At 38.2% G+C, this 13,932-nt stretch overlaps 1 protein-coding gene across 4 annotated transcripts in view; it reads left to right on the top strand.

Annotated features, from left to right (window-relative positions):
- RAPGEF2 (Rap guanine nucleotide exchange factor 2) overlaps positions 1-13,932 on the top strand; it is a 160,618-nt gene that overhangs the window by 121,677 nt on the left and 25,009 nt on the right. For all 4 annotated transcript variants that reach the window (XM_042829793.1, XM_042829791.1, XM_042829790.1 and 1 more), the window contains 9 exons: positions 845-1,022; positions 2,668-2,804; positions 3,215-3,373; positions 5,039-5,191; positions 6,424-6,588; positions 9,570-9,677; positions 9,767-9,970; positions 10,062-10,170; positions 13,138-13,384. In XM_042829793.1, coding sequence (XP_042685727.1) covers positions 845-1,022; positions 2,668-2,804; positions 3,215-3,373; positions 5,039-5,191; positions 6,424-6,588; positions 9,570-9,677; positions 9,767-9,970; positions 10,062-10,170; positions 13,138-13,384 — 1,460 coding nt within the window. The remainder of the gene's footprint in view (positions 1-844; positions 1,023-2,667; positions 2,805-3,214; positions 3,374-5,038; positions 5,192-6,423; positions 6,589-9,569; positions 9,678-9,766; positions 9,971-10,061; positions 10,171-13,137; positions 13,385-13,932) is intronic.

Raw genomic sequence — 13,932 nt, 5'->3', positions numbered from 1 at the left:
ATGGCCTAGGTGCTGCTGTGATGATTTTCACGTTAGCAGATGATAGTGTGAAAGCTTGCTGCAAACATGGGTTGTTATGTTGTAGGGTTGAAGTGTTCAGGAGCATTGCTGGCTGGTCTGATCCCCCTCCAGCCACGCGCCGTCACTTGCAAGGAGATTGTGTGCAAAGTCATTAAAGTAACAAAAGTCAGCCATGCCTTGTCAGGCATAAGTATGGAAGAACTCTATTGAAATGCAAATATAATTTTATAATTTGGCTTACTTTGTCTGTGTTTAAAGGGCAACCTATATTTTGTTTTGTTTTTAAATGTAAATCACAGCATTGAAACAGGCTTTGGTATCCGTGTTTGTCCCATGCAGTATTTTTAATGACACAGAGGCATTTTTTGCATTCATACAACATCTGAAGAACTTGGCTTTGTCAAGCCATAGCTTAAAACTTTCTCAATAGAAGATTGCATTCACAGATGTCTGAAAATTTAATGTTGGGGCAGGAACATAAAATGTTTTAAGTTAACTGTTTTGGTGGTATTTTTTTAATCTATTTTTTGTCTATTTTGAGGAACAATTTCTTGGGATAAATTGCTTTCAGTTCCCCCAGGACATACTAAGTAAATAATGTATGTTGAATCCTGTTTATGTATGACTGATTAAAATATGTTGAAAGCTCTTTAAACATTGTTTTGGGGTTGATTTCTTTTGAAAAGAAATAATAAAAAATACGTATATATAAAAATCAGTTGAGAGATCAGATAGAATTGATGTCTGTATACTAAGTGGGAAATGGGAGCAGCGTCGAGCATATTTGAATACTTTAAAAAAAAATGTTTGTACTTGAATTTAGGCTACAGAAAGTGAAGCTGGTGATATGGATCTCAGTGGGTTGCCAGAGACAGCAGTGGATTCTGAGGATGATGATGATGAAGAAGACATTGAAAGGGCATCGGATCCTTTGATGAGTAGAGATATTGTCAGAGATTGCTTGGAGAAGGACCCAATAGACAGGACAGATGATGACATTGGTAAGTATTACAGTGTAGTAAAACGCTATCAAATCTATTTTGACTTGACCAAAAAGTGTACCTTTGAAATGTGAGGATTTCAGTTTTTGGCTTCTGTAGTTGGTAAGCTTAGTGTTTATTCTTATTGTTAGTTGGTTATTGGTATTATTAGTTGACTCATACAGAACAGTGAATGAGTACAGCCAAAGGTGCAGAAAATACACATGGCACGGGTGAAAACAATCAGCCTTCTGTGTTTCAATGTTCTATTTCTAATAGATAACAGGACTTTATGAAGTAAGTATTTTTGCTTTAATTTGTTAAGCATAAGGAGGCGTAAGACCTTTCACATAAATGTGAATGTACTAAAACTAACTTGCTATGTTAATGTACAGACTAATATCTTGAAAGCAAAGCAATGCATAACTAGAATTATAGTAATTACCATTTCTAATTGAATTTGTTTTACTGGCTCGGGTTTTGTTTTTTATTTTTTTTCTTTAATCGGAGTATAACTAAATGATGATTAAGTTTGATTATGAGATAATTAAGGGGCTAGAACATCTCTCATATGAGCAAAGGCTGAAAGAGCTGGAACTGTTCATCCTGGAGAAAAGAAGTCTCAGGGTGATCTCTTCTACACATACAAATACCTGAAGGGAGGGTGCAAAGAGGACAGAACTGAGCTCCTTTCAGCAATACCCAGTGCCAGGCCAGCAGGCAATGGACACAAAGCAAAACATAAGGGGTGCTGTCAGAACATCAGGCAGCACTTCTGTACCATGCAGGTGCTGGAGCCCTGGCACAGGCTGCCCAAAGAGGCTGTGGAGTCCCTTCTTCCTTGGAGATCTCCCAAAGCTGCCTGGACATGGGTCTGGGCAGCTGCTATGAGTGGCCCTGCTGCAGCTGGGACTGGGACTGATGGACATGGCAGCCCTGCCAGCCTCAGCCATCATAGGATTATGCATAAGTAAAACTTGAGGAAAAGGATGGACTATTTCCAGTACACTTAGATAAAAATAAATGCAAAAACATCTCGTGTTTAGGGCATGTAATCACTCTCTATGAAGGAGAAAAATGAGCTCTATCTAGCTATGAGCTGTGTGAAAAATCAAAACATGGGAGAAACTCATAACTGAGTACAAGTGGAACTCCAGTATACACAGAAGACAGAACAACACTAATCCTGTTCTATCCAGTCCATCCTAAGGGACCTTTTGAACATTTCAAGTTACAACCATGTACAAATTACTGTTAAGTGTATACTGGATGCAGAAGGAATGAACTTAGAAGGACCTTGCTCAATTTGGTGAAATTTCCTCTCTTAATATTTTAATGCATTTCATATAAGCCTGTCTTAGTTTTAATGGAGTTGTTGGTCTGGCTGAATGGACAGTTAGCTTCATTGGCTGTATTCAAAGCTTTTGATTACATTACAATTCTTCCACTATGCTGACTTTTACTTTGCAGGGTCTCTACTGACGATATGGCCAGCTAGTCTATGCCTACAAAATACTCAGTAATTACAACAGGCCTCTGTATATGATTTATTAGTATACAGAAACGATTGTGCAGCATTTTAGCTTAAGTAGCCTTAGGCATCTTTCTGAAGAACCGTCTTTGCTGTGCTTTGTTGTTTTGACTCAGTGGGCTTTTTCTCCTTCAGAACAACTACTGGAATTCATGCATCAGTTGCCTGCTTTTGCCAACATGACAATGTCAGTGAGGAGAGAGCTCTGTGCTGTAATGGTGTTTGCAGTTGTGGAGAGAGCAGGAACTATTGTACTGAACGATGGGGAAGAGGTCAGTGGGCGTTACTTTTGACTCTCCTGTTATACCAGACATCCCAGATTCTACAGTGTTAAGGTCCTGTTTTTTGACTTAAAAAAAAAAAAAAATTAAATTAAAGTAATGTTGAGCAGGTAAAAGCTGCCTCTTCTTGATCTGCCCTAACAAGCTTTTTGTAAGTACTTATGCAGTGTTTCTTGCTCAATAAAAGTTTAAGAAAATGGTCTTCATAACACATGCAATGCTTCTTGCCTCTTAGAGCTGATTTTGGAAGTATATTTCCGTGTTTTAAAGCCTAGTATATGCATCTTGTTAATAAATGCAGATGACTGTTCCTTTGGGGAGGAAAAAATCCTAGGGATTGTAACTGTATTGTATGATATTACAATGGCAAGTGATTCGACCTTCCAACATTTACTTTGTAGCTGGACTCCTGGTCAGTCATTCTGAATGGATCTGTGGAAGTGACGTATCCTGATGGAAGAACAGAGATACTGTGCATGGGAAACAGCTTTGGAGTTTCCCCTACCATGGAAAAGGAGTATATGAAAGGAGTGATGAGAACCAAAGTGGATGACTGCCAGGTAGAGTGTATAATTGTACAAGCAAAACCAAAGAAGTAATACAACCAGACACAGCCTTATTTTAAATTTGAGCGTATGCATAAGATCTGCAGTGCATAACCAGTGCAGTACTGGAGAAATATGGCTCCTGTGTTTGTATGCATGGTCCTGGAAATTGAATTCTCTTCATCCGGATAGGGATGATAGGGTTTTGAATGATGAGGTTTATGTGCTTTTTCTCTAGAGCTTAAGGCCCAGCAGCCTGCTGCATATATCCATTGCTTCACTTTTCTTTTCCATTGCATATATCCTTGCTTTTCAGTTTCATTCTTTTAGTGGAATGTCAAGGTCCATTACCCATTAAAAGCTCTTTTACTTCTGTAGATAATAGCCATTCTTCCTCACTGGACTCAGCTACTGAATCTTACAGGAATACATCTCTCTGTCTTCTGGTTTTAAGAGTAGATATTGTAGTGTCAGCCAGCCTGGCCTTTGAAGGAAAATGTCTTGGCATTTGCTGTAACACAAGCAGTCAGTAGTAAGGTGCACTTCTTGTAGCATAAAATAACCAGCTCAATCTGGACACGTAGTGTTTGCTGACTTAATGTAGGTAAATTAAGCATTTTTGTTGCTTTTGATGGCTAATTAGCTTTCATGAGATGCCCTTTGAAATAGGTGAAAACATGCTAATGAAATCACCTGGTTTAGGTTGTCCATCTAACTTTGAGTAAGCACATAAATGGCATCTTAGAATAGTGTTCTGCAAGCAATCCAGATTGTAGTAGCTCTGTTTCAGCTCCTGGTAACTACTGGAAACAGAAAAGTTGTGTTGATTCATTATGAAGAGTGAGAGAGAAATTCTACCTGGGAATCTCATGCCAAAACCATCATACACAACGATTTTGCAACTTGTCAAATAAGACAAACACTGTAATTTCCTTTCTGTTGGTGGCCTAGGCTTATTTAAGAAGACAGTTTAATCTCAAATATTAAAAAAAAAAAAAGTTGTAAAGCATATATATTTTTTTACAAGTTGTAGTGAGTGGTCACATTTAGATAGTGTAGGTGCTGGAATATTCTTAAGATATCTGTTCTAGTGCTCAGTATTGGCTGAGCAGATGATCACAGAGCTTTCTTTTTTTTTCCTGCAGTATGCTCTAGTCCAGAATTGATGTGTTTACGTGGTTGCTTTCATGAAAAAGAATAAATGTTAATTTTCTTGATGGTTGACTTCTTTAACAATAAATGAAAATAATTGGAATAGTAATAAACACACACACACACACACACACACACACACACACAAAGAAAAAAAAAACAAAAGCAAAGTTTTTCTTTCAATCTCTTTTACCCTTTTAAATAGCACACAAAAGGGCACAATATCAGCTATAGGATGCTGAGCTTCATCTCTAGAAGCAGGGCAGTTGTAGCTGCTGAACAAAAATGGCTGGTAATGCTAATTCATCTTGCTCTGATCAGTGGGCTCCTCTAATTGCAAGATTGTTTTGGAAGTACTGTGTATTCATCTGCTTATTACAGCTGAACTGCTGATAAGACAAATCTGGCTGACTGCAGTTTGAACAACTGCCTTTTTGATGATAGAGTATTTGCATCGTAAGTCTAAATGTTTGGGTTTTTTTTTTAAGACTTTACCTTTTAATACTGGTGCGTGATGATTCTTTCCAGTTTGTTTGTATAGCTCAGCAAGATTATTGCCGCATCCTCAATCAAGTGGAAAAGAACATGCAGAAGGTAGAAGAGGAAGGAGAGATTGTGATGGTTAAGGAGCACAGAGAGCTTGATCGCACCGGAACAAGAAAAGGTCACATTGTCATCAAGGTAAGAGCAGAAAGGGGGGAAAGTCTTGCAAAGGTCTGTGTTTATAAACCTCTGTACTTGGCAGAGATAGGAAGGAGTGCCATTCAGAGGGACCCCAACAGACTTGAGAGGTGAGCCCAGGTGAATCTAATGAAGTTCAACACAGCAAAGGGCAAGGTTTTGCACTTGGGCTGGAGGAATCCCAGGCATCCATACAGACTGGAAGGAGCGGTCCTTGAGAGCAGCCCTGCAGAGAAGGACCTGGGGGTCCTGGTGGATGAAAAGCTGAATGTGAGCCAGCAGTGCGCGCTTGCAGCTCAGAAAGCAAATGGGATCCTGGGCTCCATCAGAAGAGGAGTGGCCAGCAGGGACAGGGAGGTGATTGTCCCCCTCTGCTCTGTCTTGGGAGGCCCCATCTGCAGTGCTGTGTACAGGTCTGGAGCCCCCAGTACAAGAAAGACAAGGAGCTGTTGGAGAGGGTGCAGAGGAGAGCCACAGTGATGATCAGGGGACTGGAGCACCTCCCTATGAGGACAGGCTGAGGGAGCTGGGCTTGTTCAGCCTGGAGAAAAGAAGGCTGCTGGGTGACCTCATTGCAGCCTGCAGTACCTAAAGGGAGCCTGCAAACAGGAGGGGAGTCAACTCTTTGAAAGGGCAGATAACAGCAGGACGAGGGGAAAGGGTTTGAAGTTGAGGGAGGGGAGATTGAGGTTGGATGTCAGGGAGAAGTTCTTTACAGAGAGATTGATGAGGTGCTGGAACAGCTGCCCAGAGAGGCTATGGATGCCCCGTCCCTGGAGGTGTTCAAGGCCAGGTTGGATGGGGCCCTGGGCAGCCTGGGCTGGTATTAAATGTGGAGGTTGGTGGCCCTGCGTGTGGCAGGGGGTTGGAGCTTCGTGATCCTTGAGGTCCCTTCCAAACCGGGCCATTCTGTGATCGGAAAGTAAGGCTCAAGGGTTAGTTGAGATATGTATTATAAAACTATGTTTTTGAAATTAAAAGATGTAAAATTCTATTTTTTTTATCTTTAAAATGTTATGCACATGATTAACTAAGTGATTTTTCTAAAACGTAATTACAGAATATTTTTTTAACATTTCATGTAAAAATGGTTAAACTGTGACATTTATCTCATCAGTCAATAGCGACAGTACTGCTCTTTCTAGCATAATTCATCTTCAGTATGCTACAAGAAAACAAATTTTCATTTGTTGAAAATATGTTTTAATAATTAAGGTTTAATTTCTCTATAGGGAACAGCGGAAAGGTTAACAATGCATTTGGTGGAAGAACACTCTGTGGTAGACCCAACATTTATAGAAGACTTCCTGTTGACATATCGGACCTTTCTTTCCAGCCCAATGGAAGTGGGGAAAAAGTTGTTGGAGTGGTTCAATGACCCCAGCCTCAGGGATAAGGTTAAAATCCCCTGAAATTTACATACTTTTAATCGTATACATGAAATAATAAGCCATTAGTAATAAAAAGTGACTAAACTGAATAAGTATATGTAACTGAATAACTGAATAATTTGGGTGACTAAGCTGGATAAGATATAAATAGCTGGTGAAGTATTTTAATGGCAAACTGCATGGGTAAGAGTAGGAATGACAGTGTTCAACATACATAAGCTGTATTTTACATTTTTTGTTTCTACAGCAAAATACAAGTGCTGCTAGTACAAGAAAACCTTTTTTTCCCCAATAATTAGCATTTTTATTTAATATTGTTCAGTGGAGTTCTGTAGTGCCTGGAAATCTGAGCATAAAATGAAGTCCTGTGTTTTCTGTTATAATACTAGTTAATACATCTTGGCAAACATTTGGTGATAATTTATTCTTACATAAAGACTCTAGGAAGTATAGCCATTGTCAGAAATCTGCTGAGCCTTGCACAGTATTAGGAAAAAAACTCAGCAGTCAAACAGCTCCTTCTCAGGACAAGACTACCATGATGGAAGAGCATCCTGTCTATCCAACTATGGCACAATGTCTATTGAGGCCAAATTGTGCTTCACACTGTAATGCTTTATTTACAGCTTTATACATTTTTCAAATGTAAAACACTAGTTGGAAAATGCACAATTTTTTTTTAAGTTTTGAAACCAAGGAAATAATATCAAAAAGGTTAAAGAAAAGTTTGCTATTCGACTTGTATTTAAACCCAGATATTTCTTTGACTAGAAATGCTAGTGTATCTTTGTGTTTGTGCCTCTCTTGGCAGAAGGTTAGGCTTTGCTTCAGGGAAGTACTAGCTGTTCCTGTGAAAATCTGATTGCTATGTACACTGGAAAGCTGCAGCTAATATTGTTTAGCACAGACTTGCTAGAGCTTCAGAGCTCTAATACCAGGGTTCATCTTTAAACTTATTTTTCCTGTCCTCCTATGGATAATCCTCTCAGCCTCTAAGAACATAAGCAAGTGTAGTTGCTGTCAGCACTGGAAACAGAGCAGCTCTTTGTTCTGCCATCTCAAGAACCAGCCCTCTGACACTGAGCAGCGCTGACAAAAAGGCTGCTTGGTTCAAGTGCAGGAAAGACAATAGCTTGGGAAGAGCAAAAATAAGTGGCAAACAAGATCTGGAGGATTTTGGCTGTTTTCTATTGGGAGCTGGCAGATGGTGAGGAGAGGGAAGTGAATGAGTAAAACACCATGAGTACCATCAGTACTTGGCAGTCAGTCTGGGGTATTTGAGATCTAGCCTTTCTTATGGTTTTGTCCAGTATCAGGGTACTTGATTTTAAAGCTTTACTCTTTCTTTTTTTTAATAGCATTACTCTGCTGGTACCAATGTTAGTGATGACATTATTCTGGAAGTCACTGCTCAAAGCACTTCAGTGCTGTGTCTGCTGAGTACAGCACTAAGTCCCAACTTTGAAAGCAGTATTGATGTTGAAGCTTTCACTGCAGTGATTTAAAATACATTACGTGGCTCACAACTTCCCAGATGATTTTAAAAATTTGTGGCTGCTCCAAATTTATCTAAACATCATCTGTGTCTTCCAGTGTGATCTGCATTAATGAAAAATGGCACGGATGCTTAACAAAAAAGAAGTTCGTCTTCTGTTTTAACGAAGGAAAAATCTCAAATATGTCAGAAATGCCACCCCTCGCCTATTTTCTGAGGCTGTAGAACAGATAGTGTGTAATTATTCCCTTTCAGAATCCAGTCTCTCTAAAACACTTGATTAGTTTGGTTGAGAACTTGAACAGTTCTTCTCAATTCACTTCATTTTCAGCGTAAAAGGGAACCCGCTTGGAAACAGTGTAAATACAAACGGTACGGCTCCCATGGGGGTGCTGAGGTTTGCTTTTGGATGCTTTGTCTCAGATCTTTAGCACAAGAAACTGCAGGGGTTTATATTTTGTGCACAGACAAAGAACTGACAGTGGTTAGCTTTGCAATTAGAATTTGTATGAGATTCCGTTCTAAGCTTTGGTTTTTGAATTCTTTAGTTCTTTTCCCTCCTGAGTTGCCTTCCCATCGTAACACAAGAAATACTGTGTTTCTGAGATCTCTGAGTGGCACCACCATTTTTGATTCAGGAGTCTCTTTAGAGTGGTGTGAATGAATTTTAATTCTAAGCATCAGAAAAATCTTGCATTTTGTGAGGACAAGAGCTGCTGATCTTCTGGGTCAAATCATGCACTAAGATCAAATTTTGCAGTGGAAGCCTACATTTAAAAAAAAGCATTTAAAAAAAAAAAAAGCTCTTGTTTTTTAGCTTTACTTTTAGTAATATTAATTGACAGATAGCATCCCTATTTTTTCCCAACAAATTGTAAAGTACGAGCTAATATCCATTTGAACTTGATAATCACAGTTGAATGGGGAGAGTAAGGATGAAGAGAGAGGAGGTGTAAGCTGGGAGATTGAATGTAAGGAAGAAAATTGCATCTATTCACTGTTAAGACCTCTTTCCTGCTCCTCACAGTAGCTCCTTTTTCTTTGCTTCTGTAAATGTACAATAGCTCTTTTACACAGGCAAATGCCTAATGGAGTTAATGGTAGCTTATATCAAGTTTTGTGAGTTTCAAGAGCCAGTTTAAGGAAAACATCAGAAACTTTACGATCACGTGCTTGAAGAGTTAAGCAGGTTTTGAAATATATGCAGACAGGAAATGGTTGATGTAAGTCAGAAACTGATCTATGTCGATGCCTTATACGTGTGTATCCTCTATTCCCTTCCCTCTATTCAGTAATAACAACTCAAGCAATTTTTCTGCTTCATTCTTTCCTCCTGGTAAATGGTTGCATATCAGTGAAGTTAGGGTATATAGCACTCAGGATCCTGATGAAAACTTTCAGAAGCTGTAAGAAGCAGGTTTTTTTTTTTTTTTTTTTTAAAGAACTTAGCAATAGTACTGTTTGGTAATTAGTTGAATTAATTAATTTTCAGGTTACACGGGTAGTATTGTTGTGGGTGAACAATCACTTCAATGATTTTGAAGGAGATCCTGCTATGACTCGATTTCTGGAAGAATTTGAGAACAATTTGGAGAGGGAGGTAAGAAGTTTGTTTTCTCACAGTTAGAGATAGCAAGGAATAGGCTGTAATTATATATAACTCACTGTGCTCTTCTTTTTTTTTTGTAGAAAATGGGTGGACATTTGAGGCTGTTAAATATCGCTTGTGCCGCTAAAGCGAAAAGAAGATTGATAACCTTAACAAAGCCATCTCGAGAAGCCCCTTTGCCTTTTATCTTACTGGGAGGGTCAGAAAAGGGGTTTGGAATCTTTGTTGACAGTGTAGATTTTGGTAGTAAAGCTACAGAAGCAGGCCTGAAACGTGGAGATCAGGTGTGTATTTTGAATGTGGGGTTTTTTTCCTTTTCTTTTCTTCCATTCTCTGCGCCAAATTAAAATATTGCTAATTTCTTTGTGTTTTTAGATATTGGAAGTGAATGGTCAGAACTTTGAAAATGTTCAGCTGTCAAAAGCCATGGAAATCCTTAGAAATAACACTCATCTGTCTATCACTGTGAAAACCAATTTATTTGGTAAGTTCACATGCGGTTTTTCTTCTAATTTAGTTGAAGTTTTTCATTTTGCACAGAAGACATTTGGAAATGGTTTAAAATAATTACTTGAAATACTTCTGAGGTGGGAAGAATTGGAACGGGAGCTTTGCGTGTCCTAAAGCATCTGAATTCAAAATGGCAGAGGAAAATTTACAAATAAGCTTCTTTGAGGTCACTTAACTCTCAGAAGTGCTTATGTTTGGGTTAAGAGGCAGGAACCGCAGTGGCCATTTAGCTTGAATTTATGAAACACTTTGGCACTTGCAAGATTTAGCTTTGTCTCAACAAAGAGCCTTTTTTGGCAGTGATCTTAATCTGTACTTTTGCATACTTCCTCGTTCTCTGCTGTAAGATGAGTACAGAAAGATTAATAAAAACTTTAGTCAGATGGGGGATAGCGAGATTGTTACTGCCCAAGTCTATTCCCTCCATTTCTCTTTCTAACAAGTACCAAAACAGTCCTGAAGGAGTCTTTAAGCAACTCAGGACCTCTGTTACTATCGTAAGAAATAGATGTTGTGCATTTTACTTGATTTTTTTTCTTTTTTCCCCAGTAGGTACTTAGATTGCTTATATGATTTAGTGATGTGTTCCCTAAGTATTTCTTCCATGATGATATTCTTCACTGTAAATAAGTAGGGCAGAATATTTCCACAGGATGCCACTGCACTAATTAATTGATGGTTAAATATGCATAGTCTATTTCCAAAAGTTATTTGTGAAATCTATATCCTGGGGCTTTTCTTTCTTCCTTTCCAATCATGATTCTAACATTTCAATTATTTATAATAAAGCATTTATTAATGCAGCTGTATGTGCTTCTTTAGCTCTACGTGCTTGTTTCTCTGCAAATTGTTTGCAAAAGTATCTCTGGATTTTTTTAGTTGTGTGTGTTGCTTTAGGCTAAACCCCATTTCTTAAGTAGTGCTTTCTAAGTTTTGAATCCACTCCTAATACTGAAATGGCATCACAGTAGTGTATCGAGACAGATGTATTGCATGCAATATTCCTATCAATAGTTTTCCAAAGCAGATTCCTATTTCTTACTGGCATTTTCCTGCGTGTTATTTAAGCTGTCTCTCTAGCCCCCAGCTCCTTTTCTACAATACTGTTACGAATTTTGCTTTGCTTTTCTTTTAGTCATATTTGAAGCTGTTAAGATTACCTGGTAATTTCTTGTGTACCGCTGGAGGAAAGATTATTAAGGGCAAAAATGGATACAGTGGAGAAAAACCTCGCTTTGAATTCTCATTCTTAGCTGCTTACCATTTTTTTCCCTTTTCTTCTACAATTCCTTACTTTTAATCATCAATTTCACAGAAAATACCGGAGAAACGACGACTGCTTTCTTTGCTTTTGATTTTCTTCACTTTTGAGAGAGATTCCTGTTGTTTATTTAACATAGCCTTCTGCAGCAAGTGCCAATTGGCCAACATAAATTCCTATTTCTTAGTTTATCTTCTCGAAATCTGTGCTAGCTCAAACTCTTGGGTTGAATATTCTTTTTTTCTTACTCTTTCCCTTTCTTAGAATATCTTCCTTCTTTATGGTGATTTTCTTTGAAGATATTCTACTTCTAAGCTGTTAAAATATAGAGAGCTTCTCTTTTTCCTGAGATTAAAATTATTCACACTTAAAAAAAAATTCATTGGACTATTTCTGTACAGACAAGTTATTCTTTGCAAGGATATGTAAATAACTGAAGTCCTTCTTACATCAGTGTCCTATATACAAGACCGTGCATGAGTTGTTACTTTTTGTATGTTCTGTACTAGGCTCATAGCAGTGGCTTTCTGTTTGTTCAGAAAAGCAGAATCAGAGAATCATAGACAGCTTTGTGTTGGAAGGGCCCTTGGAGATCACCAAGTTCCAGCCCCCCCTGCTGTGGGCAGGGACACCTCCCTCTGGACCAGGTTGCTCCAGCCCTGTCCAACTTGGTCTTGAATGCTTACAGGCAAGGAGCATCCTCAACCTCTCTGGCTAAATACTTAAAAAACCTTTCTCTTCTTGCTTCCTAGGAGAGATTTGTGCATCCCTTTTATCTGACCTCCAGTGTTAATCTTGCAGTTTGTTCTAACGTGGGTTCATGTCTCTCTTGACCATTACGAATCAAATTATCAGATATGATATTTTTTCCTATTTATCTATAGGTACTGTCTTGTTTCAAATTGATCTGGATTCATTGTCATACAGTTTTTTAAATATATTTAAATACGTTGACATTTTGGTTAAATTTAAACCTGGGTAGAAGAAATGATTCAGAAATTCGTCAGGTATTTCTGCCTTGTAGATGACTGTTTGCTAGTGTGATGTGGGAGAAATTTGGGAGCAGTATGAAGTTTGGCCTTCTGGCTTTTGCTATACCCAGCCTGTTAGCCTTCTAAGATTCCAGGTGTTCTTGTACATCTGGCACATGGACACAACAGCCAAGAGGTCAGACAATTTTCATAGCATCTCATTTTATTTTTATTTTTTTTTTAACAATTTGGTGAGTTTCCCCTCTGATTTCTGACTTTTGATGTTGCTTGTTATTGCCCACCTCTGAGCTTTCATTGCTGGCGGTCAGTGTAAAACTTCCCTTCAAAGTTGCTAATTTTCTTGCCTATTTCTCTTTTTAATTTGTTTTCTTTTTACTGTGCTGTTATCCCACAGAAGTCCATATCTTTAGACTGAAAAGTCCAATTTCTTCTGCTGACAACATCCAAGCAATAATATGATTATCTAGTGTACTTCTTTTTCATGCTGGGCTCGTTTTCAGATTTTTCTGATTCTTACTACAGTAAATTAGCGTGCTCTTAAAAAGCTGTAAATTATTTAGTCTTATCTCTAAATTCAGTTAATGTTTGAAGTAACAGAAGGTGCTATAGATTAATAGTGAACTGGTCAGCTGTGCAGTGTTTTCTTTTACGTTTTTTGTTCTTCTTTCACTCCTTTTGTCTTGTACAGTTTTTAAAGAACTTTTAACACGGTTGTCAGAGGAAAAACGAAACGGTGCTCCTCACTTGCCTAAAATTGGTGATATTAAAAAGGCGAGCCGTTATTCCATCCCAGATCTGGCCGTTGATGTGGAACAGGTAATAGGATTAGAGAAAGTAAATAAGAAAAGTAAAGCCAACACAGTTGGGGGAAGAAATAAGTTAAAGAAGATACTTGACAAGACTCGAATCAGCATTCTGCCTCAGAAACCATACAAGTGAGTTTTTGGATTTCTTCTAAGTATTTGCTTTGTGTTACATATTACTAACTTCATGTGATACTTACAATTTGTTGTGAAACTTTTATTTAGTTATTAATGCAAAACATATGTATATCTTCAGTATACTGGGGAGTACCAGCTGGAATATTCACATGTCCATAGACTCCTAACAAAGCAGTTTGTGGTGTCACTGTGAAGGTATTTAATTCTTACAGGTACAGCAATGGCATACTTTGTTATTTACAGTTGTCTGTTGAGATGACTGTTAATTGGAAGCAGCCCGGGCAATTAATTTTTGTATTACTCTGCAAAGCAGATTTGCTTGCAAATTGCTGATGGGAATAAGAATTTGTATCTGTACACAATCCAGTGGTCTGTAAGAATTTAAGCACGCTGCCATCAAGAGGAGGCTGAGGTTGAAACTTGGGGTCTTTGATAAAAGTGAGTGTTTCTTATGAAAGCGAAATATTTTGATACCTTTTCTTCTACAAGCATATTTTAGAGAGAGAGTTCTGATGAAGATTGTTGGAAACAATTAGTTTTAT

The sequence above is a fragment of the Centrocercus urophasianus genome, unplaced genomic scaffold (assembly GCF_019232065.1).
Source record: "Centrocercus urophasianus isolate 14NV4802_14NV808 unplaced genomic scaffold, USGS_Curo_1.0 seq_32, whole genome shotgun sequence".
Taxonomy (NCBI): domain Eukaryota; kingdom Metazoa; phylum Chordata; class Aves; order Galliformes; family Phasianidae; genus Centrocercus; species Centrocercus urophasianus.
Note: the sequence above shows the minus strand (reverse complement) of the source record. Positions and strands in the feature narration are given on the sequence as shown.